Source organism: Ambystoma mexicanum, chromosome 6q, assembly GCF_040938575.1.
Source record: "Ambystoma mexicanum isolate Mex_15411 chromosome 6q, UKY_AmexF1_1, whole genome shotgun sequence".
Lineage (NCBI taxonomy): Eukaryota > Metazoa > Chordata > Amphibia > Caudata > Ambystomatidae > Ambystoma > Ambystoma mexicanum.
Window position 1 is genome coordinate 1,005,968,803 of NC_090937.1, and position 21,827 is coordinate 1,005,990,629.

The 21,827-nt window shown below is 46.5% G+C and overlaps 1 protein-coding gene across 6 annotated transcripts in view; it reads right to left on the reverse strand.

Annotated features, from left to right (window-relative positions):
• FAT1 (FAT atypical cadherin 1) overlaps positions 1-21,827 on the reverse strand; it is a 444,689-nt gene that overhangs the window by 40,296 nt on the left and 382,566 nt on the right. For all 6 annotated transcript variants that reach the window (XR_011282269.1, XM_069631552.1, XM_069631550.1 and 3 more), the window contains 3 exons: positions 7,429-8,230; positions 6,998-7,129; positions 6,734-6,891 (listed from right to left, as the gene is read on the reverse strand). Coding sequence is in view for 5 of the 6 variants with exons in the window: in XM_069631552.1 (XP_069487653.1) it covers positions 6,734-6,891; positions 6,998-7,129; positions 7,429-8,230 (1,092 nt within the window). In the remaining variant the exon portion in view is untranslated. The remainder of the gene's footprint in view (positions 1-6,733; positions 6,892-6,997; positions 7,130-7,428; positions 8,231-21,827) is intronic.

Genomic DNA, 21,827 nt, shown 5'->3' on the forward strand with positions numbered 1-21,827 from the left:
GTTAGGGGCTGCCAGCATGGCTTCTGCATCGGCCTGTCGCAGGTGCAAGGAAGCATTGGAATACAGCTTCTTACCGTATGCCTCCAAGGTTTTCTCCTTCTTGCCTAACAGCGCCATCGATGAAGAAGCCGAGGACGACCGAGGTTTGGAGTACCGTGATGGCGCAGCGATCACCAAGGAGTGTGGCTGAGGGTGGGAGGAGAGCAAGAGTGTATCCCCCTCCATCTGCCTGTACTTGGCGTCCAGGCGGCGGTTGACTGACTGGACAGAGTGTGGTTTGAGCCAACCCTTCTTAGCGAGGGAGACTACATCGGTTGGCAGTGGAATTCCTGCAGTGCAATGGGAGGGTCACCGCTTGCAACCGGCAATCTTCAAACAAGTGGCACTTCAGTGTTTCAGCTCCTCGTGACTACCGCAAATAGCAACACAGCGGTTTTTGGCTGTCGAGATGGACTTTCCATGCTTCTGGGGTCCTGCACTTGCTTCCTGGGAGTCCGGAGTATCTTCTTGGAGGCGGTCTCTAAGGTTGAGGGGAATTGGCACATTTCTGAGAATTCTCCCTAACAGAGCTTTGGTCTCTTACTATTTAATGGAGTCTGGTAAGCTCCATAGGCATCTGCTTTTTGCATAGCGACACAGCACCTTTTGTGCAGTGCCTCTGAGAAGTCCCTTGGACTTCTAATGTTTAAATACATTCTCTTGGGTGAACTACTGTTCCCAAGAATAGTAAGATGAGTTTTGGCTTACTTTTCTTCTGTGGGTGCAGCACACACCACCCTATGTGGAGTGCTGGGGGCTACATAATAACTCCTTATCCCACTTGTCATGTAACTTTGTTACACTAACTAACTTGAATGGCAGGTGGCAGTGGTTTCTTCTTTACTACCTTTGTGCCATGCATCTGCCGGCTGATTTCTCAGCTGAAGTACAGCACCAAAGGGTGACCATTTTTCCAAAATGGCCCAGTCTTTTTTCTCTGGGGTTTTACTCTGTTTAAACCAGGTTTGAGTCTTTTGTGCATTTTGCCTTTGGCTGGCTTCTGCCCTGAAGCCCGCCTAGGCTCCAGTGTGTCTGGAAAGGCAGGAAGCGAGGGTGGGTCCCAAAACTTCCCTGTCCTTTGTCTCCAAGTGTGCCTGAGTGATTTCAGTTCTGATTAGCCTGCTGGCTGTCTGGTCAGAAAGCTCCCCTGCTGGGTGATTGACAGCCGTAGGGCTGTTAATGAATGGGAACCTGCTTAAAAGGTGAGGTTTTTGGGACTAGAGGCAGAGTGGACCACTGGAGGACAACATCCGATGAATATGTGAAGAGATGCCAGCAGAACCCCCCTGGGCTGCGAAGACTTTCTCCCTTTGCCTGGTGGCACCAACTAACCTTGAGACAAGCTTCATTTTGGAGTAACCCTCGACTTTCTGTGACTTTCCAAAGCTGCAGAATCCCCAATGCCCAGGGACCCCCCCCCCACTATCATCAAGTGCATTGTCTTTGCAAGTACGGATCTGGCCAAAACTTTGTGGGCATCTAGAGGACCCTACAAAAGCAGCAAATCTTCATCCAGAGTCCATGACTGAGGGATCAATATCTTCCAAACTGAGCTGTTCGTTCCTTGGCACGGAGAAAGAAAAAAAGGCATATAAACCACAAAAGGAGGATCCATTGCTGCAGAGTCCCTCAGCTGAGTGCGGCCGGAGTAGCCGCCAGACGTCCTCCCTTTTGTCACCATGACCAAGGAACAGCAACAAGGGCCTGCTACACTGTGACCAGAAGACATCCAGCTGGAACCAATTCTTCAATTCTGAGGTACTGTGGGGCATGGGGTATATCTACCTTTTGCCATTTGTAGTGCTTCCTAGCTTGAGGAGTACTATTTTAAACCCTTTTGAGTTGACCGCAACACACCTGCACTGCCGTCCTAACTTGTGCTTCTTCAAGGTGGCTCCTCTTGAGCTTCTGTGATTTTTCTACTGAACTAATGACTATTTTAAATCTTTTTCTAATAATAGTGCATCTGCACTTTGAACTGGCCCATTGCCTTTGGCTCTCCTGGCTCCCTAAAGCCTCCTTTTCTGAACCTATTGGCTTTTGCAGTGCTTGTTCCCTCACAGGTTTCAATGTTTGAACATTATTGTTGCTGGGATAAAAGACTGCCTGCATCCCTCTTGGAGAATCCAACTGTTTTACTACTTATCAAGTATGTTCTCATTTTTACTTTTCTTCTCTTTGAAACGCAACATTATAATGGTGATAACAAGTAGGTGACAATACTGACATCAAATGACGTCACTCAGTGTGCTGGAACATGTTTAGCATAAGAAAAATGTACTCGCCTACTTTATTGCTCTTGTCGAACTGATTCCTAACACTTGATTTAATGTTACTAGTAGTTATTTTTTTTTAACAGAGGTCTAATTATCTCTGTGTATATATAAATACATATTTACACTATAACTTTAAGTGTGTAAGAGTTTACTTGGATACCTGTATTTACTCATTTCATTGTACAGCTCTACAGCTCACATTACGTCTTTTAAGATGAGCCTGACTGTTCAGTCACTCCACCAACTTGTGTAGTACAGGCCTATATTAAAATGTAGGTTACCTAATACCAAGAGGTAAGTCTTGAAAACTCCCACACCAGTTGGGCTCTACAAATTCTTACCCAACACCCAACTCTTAATATAGGCCTGTACTAGACAAGTTAGTAGAGTGGTTGAGCAGTCAAGCTTATTTTAGGAGGAGTAATGTGAGCTGTAGATCAGTACACTAAAATCAGTAAACACAAGGATCCAAGTAAACACACAGATCGTTATATTGAAATATTTGTTTATAAATACACAAGGCAAATCAAACTAAAAAGACAGCAACTATCGACAACATTCAATGGAAAATGGATTTAAATTAATATAAGAATCAATACTGCGGGTGAGTAATTTCTTTCTATGCTACACAATTCCATCACACAAAGTGACATCAATCATGGTCAGTAATAGCACTTATATGTTTCACCTTTACACATTGAGTTTGGGAGGGAACGTTTTAGATTTAGACAGAACTGTTCCAATAGTCTTTTCTCCCAGAGGTAGTCTGTTTTTCGCGCAGAAAAAAAGTGTCACACAATTTAAAAACTATGGAAAAACCAGCACTGCCAAAGCTACAAGGGTTGAGAAGAGGAGCCTTTAGGGAACCAGGATAACCCAAGTCAAGTGGACAGTTCTAGTTCTGATGCAGTTCCTCAATGAGAATGTTCACTAAACCATCAGCAGGACTTTAAGAATCACAGGAGCTCAAGAGGAGCCTGCGTGAGGGTGCACAAGCTGCAAGGCCAGTGCAAGTGAGCTGAGGCCAACTCTGGATGGGTGAAAACAGCAGTTCCCAAGCCAGGAAGCACCAAACATGGCACAAGGTAGTTACCTCCACCCCTCCCCTGTAGCCTCTCCAAGCCGCACAGTACCTTAGAAATTAAGATGTTCAGTTGGCTTCCTGTTAGGGAGAATTCTCAAAACTGTCAATTCCCTCCACCTTAGAGACCCCCCCCAGCAACTTTGCTGGATTTTGAGGACTTGATTTTTTTTTTTGCCTGGAGAGAGTGAGGCCCTTTTTACCCGCTCATGTATTTTAATGTGATACACTATGTAATACACTGTTTCTTTTTAGTTGTGGAGTCTATCCAACTCCATAGGGATCTTCTTTACAATTGTGCCACAAAGCACCTTCATTGCAGTGCCACAGGGAAGTCTTCCAGATTTCCCAAGGTTTAAATACCTTCTCTGGGATCATCTACTGTTTCCCAGAGCGGTAAAGTGAAATTGACTTTACTTACATTTGTAACTTTCTAGACCCAGCACACACAATCTTACAATAGGGTGCTGGAGGGGTTATCATGTAAAAAATGTTATATTACTCTTTCCTCACCGAATGGCTGGTGGCAGTGGGTTAGTTACAACTACCATGGTATGCATTTACCGCAGGCTGCGTTTGAAACTGCAGTAAAGCACCCAGGGGTGCCATTTTTGTCAAAATGGCCTGGTCTTTTTCGCCATTTCTTTGTGGAAAGGTCCTTCTTGAGATTTACACTGCGTGCCAAACCAGGTTTGGTCCTATTGTGTGAAGCCTATTGTGTGAAGCCTACCTCTGGCTCCAGGGTGTCTGGGGTAGGCAGGAAGTGAGGGAGGTGCCCGAAACTCCCTGCGCTTAGTCTCCTAGGAGACCCAAATGCACTCTGTTGTGATTGTCCTTGCCGGACACCCAGCCGGCCAGCCACCCTGCTGGTGACTGACAGATAGGCTGGAATGAATAGGAGAGAAATGAATAAAAGGTGAGGCTTTTGGCTTGGAAGTTAGAGTGGACCACTGGACGAAGGAACCGAGGAACCACAGGACGCCTGCTGCAACTCCTGGACCGTTGGTTTGCCCGGGGAAGCCCTGCTGCTGTGCTGAAACTCCAAATTCGTATCGACAGAGAAGCCCCTGTAAGGACGACTTCTCCCCTTGAGTTGGTGGGACCAATCAACTCCAAAGTAAGCCACCTGGACATCCTTCTTGGAACTGGTTGAATTTTCACAGAGTTGCTGCTGGAAACCCTATAGCCCGGGAGAGGAACACCACATTGTGTGTGTTGCTTTTAACAGCGAGTCAGCAGAGTGCGGGACCCCAGACGCAAGGAAAGACGTGAGGAGCTGAAACACTGAACATCACTGATTTGAAGATTGCTGGTTGCAAGCAGTGGCCGCCCCATTGCAGTGCTGGAGTCTCCAGAAGTCCTCCCCCTTGTCCCCACAACAGAGGCCAAGGAACAGTGAGATATGCAGAGCTGCTCAGGAACAGAAGTCATATGCTCCACTTTGTCTTCAATATAAAGGTAGTGTAAAAAGTCTGATAGAACTTGCCTCTTACTGTAGAGTTGCTTGCATCTTCTACTACTCACAAGTTTAATCAGCTTGTGGCGCTACATTTGATTTGTAAGACTTAAAAGACTTTTAAAACATTGTGCAAATACTTTTCTACTTACCTACCAGAAGTGCTTTATTCTATATAAGACTTTTGCCCAGTGACTTTGGCTTAGCCTGTTTTACTGAATGACTCTTCTTGGGGGGTCCAAAAGTATTTGCCGGTTTAAGAATATTTGTGGTCTCTTGTTCTAATAAACCTTTCCTTTTACCAACTTCTAAGAGTATTCTAAATGCAAACAGTAAGATATTCAGCACCCTAGCTATTAAAGTTACCTGAGGGTGTAGGTTGTGTGTGGGCCATCCCACAAGGGTCTGGTTTGGAAACTAAGAATCTACAGTGTTGAAGTATATTTGTGTGTTACTTTCTATATTGCTCCCTTCTAAAGAAGGCTTTCTGTAACTGACCGATAAATTAATAATTGTTTTTCAAGGAACCTTGTGAGTAAGAGTTCATTTGAATACTTGTCACTGTGAACCTCTGTAACTCCGCTACATCTCACATTGACCCCTCTTGAGATGAGCCTGGCTGCTCAACACGCTACCAAAACTGTGTAGTACAAGCTCATACCAAATGTTGGGTTTCCTATACCAGTAGTTCGAATTGTGTGTAGTGCACCCAAAGAGTACTGCATACAAATGTTGCTAACACTCTAGCTTCCAAGCAAAAAGCATCGCCTTTTATGCAGGTTTCTCCCATTCATTTGCAGCCGAGCTGTCACTCACACAGCAGGGCGGCTGTCCTCCAAGGACAGCCAGCCGGCCGGCCAATCACCTTTGGATGCATTCCTGTAACCAAGGGGGATTAAGGACAGAGTTTCGGGCACCTCCCTCACTTCCTGCCCCTGCCAGACACGCTGCAGCCCACGGTAAAAACACAATGGTAGAAAAAAATAAACCACTGCCACCAGCCATTCATTGTAGAAAAGGTACCATAATAATGGTACACGAGAAACTAGACAAAGGGGATACTAAGTAACCCCTCCAGCACCCTATTGTACTCTAGTGTGTGCTCGGTCTAGAAAGTTACAAAATGCAAGTAAAGTCAATTTACCTTCACTGCTCTTGGAAACAGTAGTTTCACCAAGAGAAGGTATTTAAACCTTTGAGAAATCTAAGAGACCTCCCTGCGTCACTGCACTGAAGGTGCTGTGTGCCCCAATTTAAAGATGCCGCCTATGGAGTTTGTCAGACTCCAAAGTCAAAAGAAAGAGTCCAAATCACAGAAAAATACGAGAGAGTGGGAAAAAGGTCACACTCTCTCTATGTTAGAAATTAAAAGTCCAGCAAAAAGATCTGGCTGTCTCTAAGGTAGAGGGGAATTAGCACATTCCTGGGAATTCTGCCCAACACCTTCCACAAGAAACATTACTGCACTTGTACATGAAACCAAATCTGTTTTCACAGATGTAGCTACCATTCATCACGTTGTTATAATCTATGCAACAATAACTGACAAAATCTATATTATGGTAATTTAGCAATAACACTTTGCAATGTATGGGCTTAAGCCTTACAAGGATAGAGTATTGTGAACATGCTTAAAAACCTCTAATGCACTTTCTAAATTGCAGACGCATTGTTTGGTCATCCTAAAATGTGTCAAGAACTTTATGGAATCTAATCACTTGACATGAAGTGGCCATTTCGTTCAGTTCCAAATTATGTCAAAGGATGAAATCTTACTACTTTGATGCCCAGTTCCACATTTAAGTGCAAGGTTGAATGTTCTTCGATCATTGTGCTACTGCATGGGATGACACAGATGTGCACTTGAAAGGAGCATCTCACCTCAAGGATGCTGTAGTCTGTTCCTCTGGCATACATAACGACTGCATGAGATGAATAGGATCGTATTCTCATTGTGAGCTTCATTTCTTCTTTGTTTTCATGCTCCACTAGACGGTACTTCACATAGCTGTTTCCACTAAATGTTACAGATGAGCCAACTAATGGAATCAAAACAAATGATTGTGTAAACATTTGAACATACAAATGAAATTGTCACAATGTAAATAAAGATAAGTAAAATAGAAATTGCAGAACAAATCTCACCAGGACAAAGGCCAAGCTTGCCACCTTGGCAAACACAGGTGTATTTTGCGTCTTTTACATCTGCTATGCATTCTGACCCTTCAGGGCAGGGATTCCTCTCGCACACAGTGCTAACCAGAGGACATTTGCCACCTGAAGATAGCAGGAGAAAAAACATAATTGTACATGATGAAAAAGGAACCCTACAAGTCAAATGTTTTAAATGTCTGTTGCAAAACTATCTAGCAGTATTCCACGAATGTGTGTTAACATTGAACATCGGTGCTCAATGTTGCATAACTAGAGCAGGGACTACAGTACAGTGGCCCCCAAAATGTGTGTTTAAGATGAATGTCCAACTATGCATTTTCATGGTTTGGTTAGGAAGTCCCAAATAAAATGTGTCAATACCATTTAGCTTTGCGGGTGGTTAGGGTTTAAGCATTTCCTACCTTTGCAGAGGCAAACAGCACTCCTTTGGTGACGTGGAGTGACAAAGCTCAGTCTAGCTGTGCTGTGGGTGGACATGACGCTTTCATCGACAGTAACCTTTTCATCACAATATTTCAAGGGGCAATCCAAGCCAGCACAGATCTTATGAAAGACTTGCAGGATCCGAACACCCAACATCTCCTCAATGTCAGCGACTGAGGAGTTTATTTTGTGGACCAAAACTCTTGGTGGATGCAGCACGCTGCCAGATTTATCAACAACCAGAAGCACGTCCAGGTTTGAAGGTGGTTCAGATGCCTGCAAACTAACAATATGAATGTCATTTCTGCGCACCCCCAGAGTGTTCCTCAGGGCTCGCTGGAAGTTTCGCCAGTAATCACCAATAAACTCCTCTGGTGCCAGATTTGCAAAGCGTATTGCAATGCTCTGGTTCAGCAATTCCTGGGTAATCTGTGCAATATGGACTGTTATGTCAGCTGTTGTTGTAAATTTTCCATCGGATACAGTCACATTTAAAAGATACTGTCCCACGTCCAGCCTTTTGTGTGCAATTAATTTGCCACCTGTGCTGGACACAGAGAAAAGACTTTCCATCTTGGGATCCAAATTGTATGTTAGTGCGTCATAAACATCTTGGTCTGTTGCATGGATCTTCCCGATGACGCCACCCAAATATTCTTCTCCAAATGTTGTAATGAATATTTCAAGTGGCAGAATCGCTGGTGGATAAATGCTTTCTTCAATAACTTGAATGGCAACAAAGGTCATTGAAGACAATTGTGGTTTTCCATTGTCTTCAACCTAAAGAAGAAACAAGAAGCAGTACTTGTATTATGTATTTGATAAATAGCTTGAAAAAACATGTAGAGACACTACTGATCAAAAAAATGCTTAATGTAATAGTGAGACATTTGCAAATGTTGTTCATAGAAGAAAAGAGGGCAATACCATTGCAGTGACGTAGGATCTTGTTAGGTAAGAATTGGTACAGTCACACTGCGTGACACTACACAAGAATCATCTGCTTGGTATTGGGTAACCCACCTTTTGGTATAGGTCTGTACTACAAACGTTGGTAGTTTGACTGAGCAGCCAGGCCCATCTCAAAAGGGGTAAAAGTGAGCTGTAGAGCTGTACAAATTAAATTTGTGAATACAAATAGCTAAGTAACACTTACACTCAAAGTTTCTGTTTTAGTTATTTATCATCAATTTTTAAAGCGTTCTTTAAAAAGGCAATTCATGTAACACTGTGAATATACTTTAAAATGACTTTTCAGAATCAAAACAAGTTAGTGGATACTCTTTGGTTATGCTTCTTACACAATTCCTACACCCTGAGGTGACTTCATTCACAAGGACCATAAAAGCATTTATATATCACACTAGTTACTTCGCAGATTATGAGGTTGGAAAAAGGAAAGGTTTAAGGAAGGAAAATGTTAAACAGGTACTCAGTAGATGTGAGGGCAACTAAATCTTCCAATGAAATCTAGACAAGTCTTTCGCAGCAATAACAGTCTAAAACAAGTTACCATTTATGATGGACACAATATCAAAGTCAATGGACTAGAAGAGTCTTCAGGGAGCCAGTACAGCCAAAGTCAATTGGAGCGGAGGCACTTTTTAGATTAGAAACAGTCTTGCATAAAGTTAGAGTTTGTAGAAAATCACTTGGATGGTCACAAACTGTTAAGCCTGTGAAAAGAGTTGGAATCAACTCTAAAAGCAAGCCACTGCAATCCCCAAATGAGGAAGGTACAGCTAAAAGACAATGAGGCAAATACCCCAAGTCTAAACAGTGCCTTTGGTTTGAAGAGTGGTCCATCAGGATTCTGTCTTGCTACAGCGGTGCAGGCCTAGTGCTCCTGAGCCTCAGTCGTGGGGATAAGAGGGAGGAAGTCTGGAGAGCTCCTGCGGCGGTACTTGGGAGTTTGTCGGCAGCTACGGGCTTCTCTGTCGATGCAAAAAGAGTTTCAGCACAGCAGCAGGGCTTCACCGGGCAATTCAAAGGTCCAGGAGGATGCAGCAAGCTTCTCTCGGTTTCTTCATCGGGTGTTTCTCCCAGTGTTCGACTCTGCTCTAGTCCCAAACCCCTCGCCTTTTAAGCAGGTTTCTCCCATTAATGCACAGCCCAGGCCGTCAATCACACAGCAGGGTGGCTGTCCTGAAAGGACAGCCAGCCAGCCAATCAGGACTGGTTTCATGCAGACATACCTAGAGACAAAGGACAGGGGAGTTTTGGAAACCTCCCTCACATCCTGCCTTTCCAGACACACTGGAGCCAGAGGCGGGCTTCAGGACTGAAGCCCACCAAAGGCAAGAAAAGCAAAGGGCTCTGAGTTGCCACACAGAGTAAAACCCATGAAAGACCTCACAGAGAAAATGGCGAAAAAAGAAGACAGGGGCCATTTTGATAAAATGGCTGCCCACGGGTGCTGTTCTGCAGCTGAGGGTTCAGCCTGTGGTAGAAAAGCACACTGATAGGACAAATCCATACACTGCCACCAGCCATTTAAAGCAGTTCGGGTAACATCCAAATGTTACACGAGAATGTAGGATAAGGGGCATTAGGCAAGATTGTATGCAGTACCCTGTGGGAGACTGCACCAGCCATGTCCTCCTGGCAATAGGGAATCCAGCCTTTGGTATAAGTCTGTACTACACAGGTTGGTAGAGTGACCGAGATTTACTCTGCGTGCCAAACCAGGTTTGGTCCCATTGTCTGCTTTGCCTCTGGCGGTATTCATGAGTGAAGCCCGTCTCTGGCTCCAGGGTGTCTGGGGTAGGCAGGAAGGGAGGGAGCGAGTGAGGTGCCCGAAACTCCCTGTGCTTAGTCTCCTAGGAGACCCAAATGCACTCCTTGGTGATTGGCCGGCTGACTGTCCGGTAAGTACAGCCACCCTGCTGGGTGATCGACAGCTAGGCTGGAATTATTGGGAGAGAACTGAATAAAAGGGGAGGCTTTTGGCTTGGAAGGAAGAGTCGACCACAGGACGAAGGAACCGAAGAGCTCAAAGACGCCGCCTGCGGCAACTCCTGGACTGTTGGTTTGCCCGGTGAAGCCCTGCTGCTGTGCTCAAACTCCAAATTCGTATCAAAAGAAGCCCCTGCAAGGACGACTTCTCCGTTTGAGTTGGTGGGACCAATCAACTCCAAAAGTAAGCTACCTGGACATCCATCTCAGAGCTGGTTGAATTTCCACAGTTGCTGCTGGAAACCGAATAGCAGGGAGAGGCATGTGTCATGATGCTTACCTCCAAGGAGCCAGGTCGGACCCAGCAACCCCTGAGGCAGGCATCATTCCCCCCAGGGAAGTGCCAGCAGGCCCAAGCTGGGGCCCTTTGGACACAGTCAAAGCCACAGTTAGGCGCCAGGCTCATGTTGGACCCCTGTCCTGGCGCCTTAGGCGCCAGGCTCATAAAGCTACACATGTGTTCAAGTGTTTTAATGTGCACTTACCTGATGCAGACCATGCTGCTACATCCAGGCCCTCTTGAGGCCTGAATGGAAACTACTTTACCTGTGGGACTACTTTCCACCTGGGTGTGGTCGGGGAAGGATACATACCTGATCGGTGGAAGGATAAATACCTGGAACTTCTTCCAAAGCTATTTAAACCAAGCCCGATCAGCAACTCACGCTTCGCATTGTTCTGCTCCTCGCAGCTGGACGCTCACCGTGTCAGCTCCTGCATCTGGACTTCAGCCACGCCTGTCAGCATCCTGGGTCACCTGCAAAGGGAGATAAGAGAATTGGAGAGAAAGAAGACCTTACCTGCTAAAGCTGCATCACAGAGACATCACACCGGCGATCCTGAAAGGGAAGACATTTTTAAAAGCATTTCGCTTCGATCGCTGCAGCGCTGCATTTCACTCACCTTTCCTGGGCACCTCCATCTTCAGCAGCGATCATCCGGATCTGCAGCCACTTCCCAGTGCCTAGAGAGAAAAAGACAAGAACACAAGGTGAGAGAAGGAAGGGAATAGGAAAAGCTCAGTTTCCTTCTAAGACTTACCTGTTGGGTCATTCCCATTTCATTTCGGGTCCTGCCGCTTCCTGGCATTCCGGACCCCGGCCCCTATGGGGAAAAAAGACAAAGACATTGAATGAGCGAATGCAAAGACATTACCCGAACGCTCGTCCAGAACTTACCTGTCATTTACTGGAACTGCACTTCGGGTCGGCGCCATATCTCCGGCATTCCGAACCCCGCCCCCTAAGGGGAAAAAGACATAAGCGTTAGCGCTTGCTGCAATAAGACAATGAACATTATTATTAAGCTTGAACTTTTGAACTTGCTACAGAACTCTTACAGCGCCTTACCTGAATAGTCAAGCTTATTTGAACTCCCATCAAACCTCAATCCAGTGAAGTAACTGGGTTTCAACGTGCCCCTGCATCAGAAGCAGGATGGAGAACTCATCCTTCCAGACCCTAAGGTGAGACTTCACAAGGAATCGTGGAAGGGTATCGTGGAGGGTTGGAAGGGAGAGGGAGGCTTGAGCATTATTCCGTCAGTAGGTAATACTCCCTTTTCACGCACAGGGGAATATTCCTGTGAGCCAGAGAAGCCAGAGTAGAGGGGCCCTACCTGTCCATCCTCAGAGTCCTGCGCTTCACCATTGAAGAAGCATCAGCACTCTAAGCCAGACCTGCGCCTCCGTGGGAATCAGGTGAGCGTGACAGAACGCAAAGCCTACCCACAATTTCCCACCCGGGCGCTATGGAGACTTCAGAGACAGATCAGCTGGCCCAGCTTTTGGGGGAATTACGGGCAGAAGTGCACTCAGCCCTCCAGGAGACTAACACTCTCAAAAGAGAACTGATCCTCTCCAAGGAAAGAACAGATGACCTGGCCAAAAGGTTATTGCAGGCCCAGGAAGGGCACACTCCTTTATCTAATTCCGGAGGTACTTCCACATCAATGGGTTTGAATAACCCGGTACAAATCAATCTACCTGGACACATGCCTTTGGCCCCGCCTGAACGTTTTGCGGGGGATCCCAAGAAATATGCCGTCTTTATGAACCAATGTCGTTTACACTTTCTATGCAGACCCGGGGCCTTCCCTAACGACCAGACCAAGGTAGCCTTTATACTATCTTACCTCAGTGGCAGTGCTGCCGATTGGTCTATTCCATTGGTAAATCAGGATGATCCCATTCTCCAGAATTTTCAGGGTTTCCAGGCCAGCATGGAAAGCTTGTTTGCTCGACACTCTCAAGGACAGGCCCTTGATAACAAACTGCTATCCTTACGACAAGGTAATCAGGATCTCCTGTTCTACGTTGCCATCTTTAATAGACTGGTTGTGGAAACTGGATGGCCAGAAAACAAGAGGATCACATTGTTTCATCGAGGCCTGCGCGGAGAGCTTAAGGATGTTCTAGCTCAGATAGTAGATCCACCCCAGGTCTGCGCAGACTACATAGACTTGGTGGTTCAACTTGATCACAGACTTCAAAATAGAAAAGCAGATCGGTTCAAGTACGAAACCAGAGTACCGATCAAAACCCACGCTAACTCCAAGAGTACCGACGTATCCGAACCTATGCAAATCGGCGGTGTTAAAGGACCATTAACGCAGAAGGAACGAGAGAGAAGGCGGCAAATGCATCTTTGTCTGTATTGCGGGACTTCCGGTCACTTTCTTCGAACTTGTCTGGTTAAACCACCTAAGAAGGTGTTTGGAGCCACTGATAACGATTTATTGACACCTGATTCGGGAAACGACCTAGCCCGACAAGCGTAGGGGTCCGCTTGCCGAGCTTGAAAACAAACTCTTTGACCTCGCATTTTGTCATGCCAATGGTGCTCGTGGACCCAAAACAGCCTCAGCCGTTGCATGCAATAAAAGCATACATCGACAGTGGAGCTATTGGAAATTACATAGACCGTGAATTGGCTTCCAGGATTAAGCTCCCTCTCTGCCCGAAAGTAACCCAAGATGTCATTACTACAGTAGATGGAACCGAAATAGCCTCAGGGCCTGTAACGCATTCCACTGTTGAAATGACACTGTTGGGTCATGATGCACATCGGGAAGCAATCGTGTTTGATGTGATCAAGGCCCCACAATTTCAAGTAATTCTTGGAATTCCTTGGTTAGAAACACATATTCCCAGAATTGACTGGCGAGCAAAGAAGATAAGTTTTCCTGATTGTGAACCAACTTGTTATCCAAGAAATCCAGTTATGGGTCTAGCCTCAGCAACTTCCACCCCTGTACAGCTACTGTCAGAATACCAAGAATTCCAAGACGTTTTTCAGAAGGAACAGGCTAACACGTTACCTCCCCATCGGTCTTATGATTGCCAAATCGATCTGGTACCCAATGCTCAACTACCTTGTAGTAGGATTTATGCTCTTACGGAACCTGAGAACCTGCATTTGCGTCAGTATTTAGATCAGTACCTAGCCAATGGTTTTATCCGCCCGTCCAAGTCTTTTGTCTCCTCAGCTCTGTTCTTCGTGCCGAAAAAAGAGGGCGACCTTAGAACATGTATAGACTATCGCACCCTAAATCAAATAACGATTAAGAATCGTTATCCTCTGCCCCTGATCCCTGAGCTTATTGACCAGGTGAAAGACGCTTGTGTGTACACCAAGTTAGATCTCTGAGGAGCTTATCACCTGGTGCGTATAAAAGAAGGTGACGAATGGAAGACTGCATTCCACACCAAATTTGGGCTCTTCGAATATTAGGTGATGCCCTTCGGTTTCTGCAATGCACCTGCTGCCTTTCAGTACTTTATGAATGATGTTCTTCGGGAACTTATCGATGTCTGTGTCATTGTTTATATTGAAGACATCCTGGTGTACTCTTCTTCAGAATCCGATCACAGAAAACATGTTAGGGCAGTTCTTGAGAAATTGCGCCAGCACAGACTATTTGCAAAGCTCGAAAAATGCGTTTTTCATACCACAGAAGTTGAGTTTCTCGGATTCATCCTGACACCTCAAGGAGTCCGAATGGACTCGCGAAAGGTGGACGCCATCGTCAAATGGCCATCTCCTAGCTCGGTGAAGGGAGTTCAGAGCATGCTCGGCTTCGCCAATTTTTATCGAAGATTCATCCAGGAATTTTCCCGAACAGTCCAACCCATCACAGCTCTCCTAAAGAAAAACAAACGCTTTGAATGGAGTCTTGAGGCCGAGCAAGCCTTTCACGACCTGAAAACCAAATTCACCTCTGCACCTGTATTGAAGCACCCGCACCCAGATCTCCCTTACATTGTAGAAACCGACGCATCCAGTTCGGCCATGGGAGCTGTCCTGTCGCAAAGAGACCCAGAAACTAACCAACTACACCCTGTGGCCTTTTGGTCCAGGAAATTTTCTCCTCCTGAAATCAACTACGCAATAACCGACAAAGAGTTACTGGCTATTAAATCTGCTTTCCAGGCTTGGCGTCACTACCTTCTCGGGGCAAGACACACCATCACCGTAATTACGGACCACAGAAATTTACAGTATTTAAAGACGGCCAAAGCTCAATCTTCACGACAACTCCGATGGGCTCTATTCTTTGCGGAATTCGATTTTGTAATTACCTATCGCCATGGCTGCAAGAATGGTAAAGCAGACGCCTTATCCCGGATTGGCATGGAAGAACCCAATTCGAGTTTAGAACCTGTGCCAATCATACCTGAACAAAGAATCTTAGGCCTAACTTCATTGCAAACTATTGAGGACATCCAAACGCAAGTAAAACAACTTCTAGACTCTTCAGCCTTACTGGAATGGAGTCAAAAGGGTCCACATTACACCGTTAAGGATGATTTACCCTACTTCCAGGAGCGGTTGTTTCTGCCAAGTAAAGACATTTTAGACTCCAAGGTGTTAAAGTCAAAACTCTTCTATCTTGTTGACTGGAAGGGAGAGATCGTGGGAGCCTAGTAACCATGTTCACGCACCTCGATTAATACAAAGGTTCCACCGGCGATTTCCGAACAAGCCAAAACCCCCGGAGGGAACAACCTTGGGAGGGGCCTTGAGGGGGGGGGGGGGTACTGTCATGATGCCTACCTCCAAGGAGCCAGGTCCGACCCAGCAACCCCAGAGGCAGGCATCATTCCCCCCAGGGAAGTGCCTGCGGGCCCAAGCTGGGGCCCTTTGGACACAGTCCTGGCGCCTTAGGCGCCAGGCTCATGTTGGACCCCTGTCCTGGCGCCTTAGGCGCCAGGCTCATAAAGCTAGACATGTGTTCAAGTGTTTTAATGTGCACTTACCTGATGCAGACCATGCTGCTACATCCAGGCCCTCTTGAGGCCTGAATGGAACTACTTTACCTGTGGGACTACTTTCCACCTGGGTGTGGTCGGGGAAGGATACATACCTGATCGGTGGAAGGATACATACCTGGAACTTCTTCCAAAGCTATTTAAACCACGCCCGATCAGCAACTCACGATTCGCGTTGTTCTGCTCCTCGCAGCTGGACGCTCACCGTGTCAGCTCCTGCATCTGGACTTCAGCCACGCCCGTCAGCATCCTGGGTCACCTGCAAAGGGAGATAAGAGAGAATTGGAGAGAAAGAAGACCTTACCTGCTAAAGCTGCATCACGGAGACATCACACAGACGATCCTGAAAGGGAAGACATCATTTTTAAAAGCATTTCGCTTCGATCGCTGCAGGGCTGGATTTCACTCACCTTTCCTGGGCACCTCCATCTTCAGCAGCGATCATCCGGATCTGCAGCCACTTCCCAGAGCCTAGAGAGAAAAAGACAAGAACACAAGGTGAGCGAAGGAAGGGAATAGGAAAAGCTCTGTTTCCTTCTAAGGCTTGCCTGTTGGGTCATTCCCATTTCATTTTGGGTCCTGCCGCTTCCTGGCATTCCGGACCCCGGCCCCTATGGGGAAAAAAGACAGACATTGAATGAGCGAATGCAAAGACATTACCCGAACGCTCGTCCAGAACTTACCTGTCATTTACTGGAACTGCACGTTTCACTTCGGGTCGGCGCCATATCTCCGGCATTCCGAAACCCGGCCCCTAAGGGGAAAATGACATAAGCGTTAGCGCTTGCTGCAATAAGACAATGAACATTATTATTAAGCTTGAACTTTTAAACTTGCTACAGAACTCTTACAGCGCCTTACCTGAATAGTCAAGCTTATTTGAACTCCCATCAAACCTCAATCCAGTGAAGTAACTGGGTTTCAACGCGCCCCTGCATCAGAAGCAGGATGGAGAACTCATCCTTCCAGACCCTACGGTGAGACTTCACGGGGAATCGTGGAAGGGTATCGTGGAGGGTTGGAAGGCTTGAGCATTATTCCGTCAGTAGGTAATACTCCCTTTTCACGCACAGGGGAATATTCCTGCGAGCCAGAGAAGCCAGAGTAGAGGGGCCCTACCTGTCCATCCTCAGAGTCCTGCGCTTCACCATTGAAGAAGCATCAGCACTCGAAGCCAGACCTGCGCCTCCGTGGGAATCAGGTGAGCGTGACAGCATGCTAGATTGTGTATGTTGCTTTTAAGCAGGCCTAGAGCTTCAGAAAGATCCTCTGGACTCCCAGGAAGCAGGACTGGCTGAGCCCCTTCAACAGAGTGCGGGACCCCAGAAGCCAGGAACCGCAGCGCTGCTACTTGTGGTAGACGTGAGGAGCTGGAACACTAAACAGCCACTGATTTGAATATTGCCGGCTGCGAGCAGTGATCATCCCATTGCAGTGCAGGACTCCCCAAAAGTCCTACCTCTTGTCCCCATGACTGAGGCTCAGGAACAGAAGTCTATCTGCTGCACTTTTTTCTTCAATGCAAAAGGTACTGTAAAGTCTGAGAGAACTTACCTCTCACTGGAGAGTTGCTTGCATCTACTACTCAAAAGTAGAATCAACTTGTGGCCCTACATTTGATTCTTCTTTTCTTTAAAGACTTCTAAAACATTGTGCAAAGACTTTTCTACTTACCTACCAGAAGTGCTTTATCCTATATAAGACTTTTACCCAGTGACTTTGGTTTAGCCTGTTGAACTGAATGACTCTTCTTGGGGGATCCAAAAGTATTTGCCTGCTTAAGAATATTTGTGGTCCCTTGTTGTTCCAAGTAACCTTTTCCTTTTACTAAATTTAACAGTATTCTAAATGCCTACAGTAAGATATTAATGTCCCCAGCACCCTAGCTATTTAAGTCACCTGAGGGTGTAGGTTGTGTCTGTGGGCCATCCCAAAAGGGTCTTTACTGATTTAGAAACTAAGAGTGTAAAGTATTGAAGTGTATTTGTGTGTTACTTTTATATTGCTCCCTTCTGAAGAAGGCTTATTCTAACTGACTGATAAATTAATAATTGTTCATTCAAGAAACCTTCGGTGTAAGAGTTTATTTGAATACTTGTAACTGTAAATCTCTGTGTAACTCCACTACAGCTCACATTGACCCCTCTTGAGATAAGCCTGGCTGGTCTACACGCTACCAAAACTGTGTAGTACAAGCTTATACCAAAGGTTGCGTTTCCTATACCTGTAGTCATAGTTGTTTGAAGTGTTCCCAGAGGGTACTGCATACAAACTTTACCCAACACAAAGTTCCTTCAGCCGGCGACAAAGGCGTTGGGAAGAATACAGGGAACACCAAGGGCTTGTTTAGATGAAAGTCCGACGGCACCATGGGCATGAAGGAGGGGGTGCATCCATAGCACTACCCTCGCCTCGTGGAATGTCAAATAACGTGGTTTACAAGAGAGGGCCTGGATCTCTCCCACTCGTCGTGCAGAGGTGATGGTCACAAGAAAAGCTGTTTTCCACAACAGAAATTTTAGTGGCATCAAATGCATAGGCTCGAACGGAGGACCTATGAGCCTAGTGAGCACCGCATTGAGCTTACACGCCGGGCCTTCACCGGCGGAAACAAACGAAATAGTCCTTTGACGAACTCCTTGACCAATCGATGCGACCATAGGGATGAGCGTCCAGGAGATTTGGTGTAGCAGGAGATAGCCACCAGATGAACTTTGATGGAAGCATGGGCCAGTCCTGCCTTGGCCAACTACAACAAATACGAAGCACCTGCGGAGCAGTGACCCGTAGAGGGTCGATCTTCTTAGTACAGCACCAAACAGCGAACCTCTTCCACTTGTGCCCCTAGCATTTTAGAGTAGATGAATCTCTGGCCTTGGCAAGCACCTCCTTACAATCCGCGGGGAGATCGTAGCCCCCAAACTCTAATGCCGCAGGAGCCAGGCCTTCAGGTTCAGTGATCCTGGGTCGTGGTGCAGAATTCTTATGCAAAGTTTGAATGCAGTACCCTCTGGGAACACTGGGAACACTACAAACAACTGCAGGTATAGGCAACCCAACCTTTGGTATAAGCTTGTACTACACAGTTTTGGTAGCTAATTGAGTAGGCAGGCTTATCTCAAGAGGGTAAATGTGAGCAGTAGTGGAGTTGCACAAAAATTAACTCTTACACTCAAGGTGTGTTGCATAAACAATTATTAATGTATTTATCAGTCAGTTATAAAGCCTTGTTCAGAAGGGAGCAATGGAATAGTAACACAAATAGGTTGTATACTAATTGACCTTTTCACAATTGACCTCAGGAGAATTGACCTTGGGAGAATTTAACTAATTTAGAAGGTTAATTAGGACATTTATGCGGGGGAAAACCCCTCAACTCCCCACCCAATCCAACCCCACCCCCCGCAATCCCCTTATATTATTTATAATCCAAAACTAACCCGGTACATATATAAAATAACTAAAATAATATAAAGGTCAATTGTGCAGGTCAATTAGAACCACTATAATTAGGTAAATTGTGGAAAAGGTCAATTGTAAAAGGTCAATTTGGGTAATACCCACATACATACTTCAATACTGTACACTGAGTTTCTGAATCAGACAAGACCCTTTTGGGATGGCCCACAGACAACCTACACCCACAGGCGACTTCAATAGCCAGGGTGCTGGGGACATTAATATCTTACTGTTGGCATTTAGAGCACTCTTTAAAAGTTGATAAAAGGAAAAGGTTGTTAGAACACAAGAGAACACATTTCTTAAGCAGTGCAGATATTTTTTTTAGAGTTCACTAGAAGAGTTATTCAATTCAATAGGCTAAACCAAAGTCAATGGGCAAAAGCCTTGGATAGGATAAAGCACTTCTGGTAAGTAAATGTAAAAGTCTTCGCACAAGTTCTTAGGAGTCTTTGATGAAAAGAAGAATCAAATGTAGGGCCACGAGCTGATTAGACGAGTTGTTGAAGTTAGAAGCACTTCTACAGTAAGAGGTAAGTTCTCTTAGACTTGTTTTACAGTACCTTGGTAAAGAAGAAAAGATGCAGCTGATGACTTCTGTTCCTGTGCAGCCGTGCAGGTCTCACTGTTCCTGGGCCTCAGTCATAGGGACCAGTGGGAGGATGTCGGGGGACTCTTGCAATGCACTGGGAATGTCAAAACCCACAACCGGCAAACTTCACTTTCAGTGGCTGTTTCGCATTTCAGCTACAACAAATAGCAACAACGCAGTTCCTGGCTGTCAATGTGGATTGTCCTTGTTTCTAGGGTCCCGCACTCTGCTGAGGGGGCTCAGGCTTGGCCAGTCCGGCTTCGTGCGAGTCTGGAGGATCTTCCAAAAGCACTAGGCCAGCTTGAAAGTAACAAACACAATCTGGTGTCCCTCTCCCTGGCAATACAGTTTCTTGCACCAACTCTGAGGAAATTCAACCAGCTCCGAGATGGGTGTCCAAGTGGCTTATTCTGGAGTTGATTGGTCCCACCAACTCTAAGGGAGAAGTCATCTTTGCAGGTTCTTCTCGGTCGATACGAAGTTGGCACTGCAGCAGAGCTTCACTGGGCAAACCAACGGTCCAGGAGTTGCAGCAGGCGTCCTCTTCAAGCTCTTCTTTGGTTCCTTCGTCCAGTGTTAGACTGCCTTCCAAGCCAAAAGACTCACCTTTTATTCAGTTCTCTCCCATTAATTCCAGCTTAACTGTCACTCGCCAAGCAGGGTGGCTGTCCTTGCTGGACAGTTAGCCAGCCAATCACCACATAGTGCATTTCGGACTACTAGGAGACTAAAGGGAGTTTGGGCACCTCCGTCACTTCCTGCCTACCCCAGACACTCTGGAGCCATAGGCGGGCTTCACGCCTGCAGCCCTCCAAAAGGCGAAATTAACAAACATCAAACCTGGTTTGGCGTGCAGCAAAACTCAGAGGTCTTCAAACAGTGGCGCGCGCGCGCCCCCCCAGGGGGGCGCGGCCACATACCAGGGGGGGCGCCAGAGCCCAGCATGGAAAAAAAAAACAAACAGGAAGGGGCAGCTCCCATGGTCAGCCTGGACCATAAAACGGTCTTAGGCACCAATGAAAAAATGGCCAGCAGTTGCAAATGGAGATTCAGTCCTTTAGTCACAGACTGTTTGAATAGTACCCAAGAGGTTGTTTTTTGTTCAAATGTAAACAAATTGTGATATTAAAAGAATATTTATTCAGCGACAATGGTCAAAACTACTAGCTGCATAGTGAAGTAACTCCTCAAACTGGCCCACATTGGCCAAAAAAGTGGCCCATTTTGACTGGCCTACACCAGCATTTTGCATTTTTGGTACGGTCTTCACCCTATTATCCAATAGGCCAGTCCGAGCCTGCCGGCTCATCCATAATTGGCGAGGGGGCGTCCACCCACTGGCCACCTCACCCATTATGGAGGAGCCAAGGAGCCAGCCCAGAGAAAAAAACAGCACTCGCTCAGTTGCTTTTTCCAGCCGAGGGAGTGCTCCTGGGCTGGCTGAACTGTCAAAGGGAAACACTGTTTGCCTTTGACAGTTCAGTTCCCCAGCCACACATGATCACTGAGCCATGCAAGGCTGGGGGCGTTTTGCTTCGAAAACCTTCCGAGTCCAGCAACAATAGAAAATCCCCCTCTTCTGCTGTCCGTGCACGCGCTGAAGAGTCACCAACCGAAACTTTAAAGACTTGATGTACTTGCTCAGGCGGAGTAGGTCTAGGATGGGCCTCCAACTGCTGGTCATTTTGACGAGGAAGTAACAAGAGTACACTCCAGAGACCCAGAGCCTCTTTGGGACAAGCTCTATCGCACCCTTTTTACCATGGCCCACACCTCCAGCAGAAGCCGAGGGACGTGGTTTTCCTTCCGGGCCACTGGTGGTATATGGGGACACTTCCGTTGCAACTCCAGGGTGTGTCCGTGGGCGAGAGCATTAAGCACCCAACGGTCATGGAGATGGTCTTCCACAGACCAATGAATTTCGCCGGCCGGCCTCCCACATGGGTGCACGGGTGGGGGCGTGATGCCACAGCTGGTTCAATCCTGTTTTGACATCGAAGCGCCGCCTTGGGGACCTTGGCGACAATGACGTTGTCCTCCTGATTTGGCACAGCCCCTGTAGGTCTCTTGGGCCGACGAGCAGGGGGGTTGACGGTAGGATG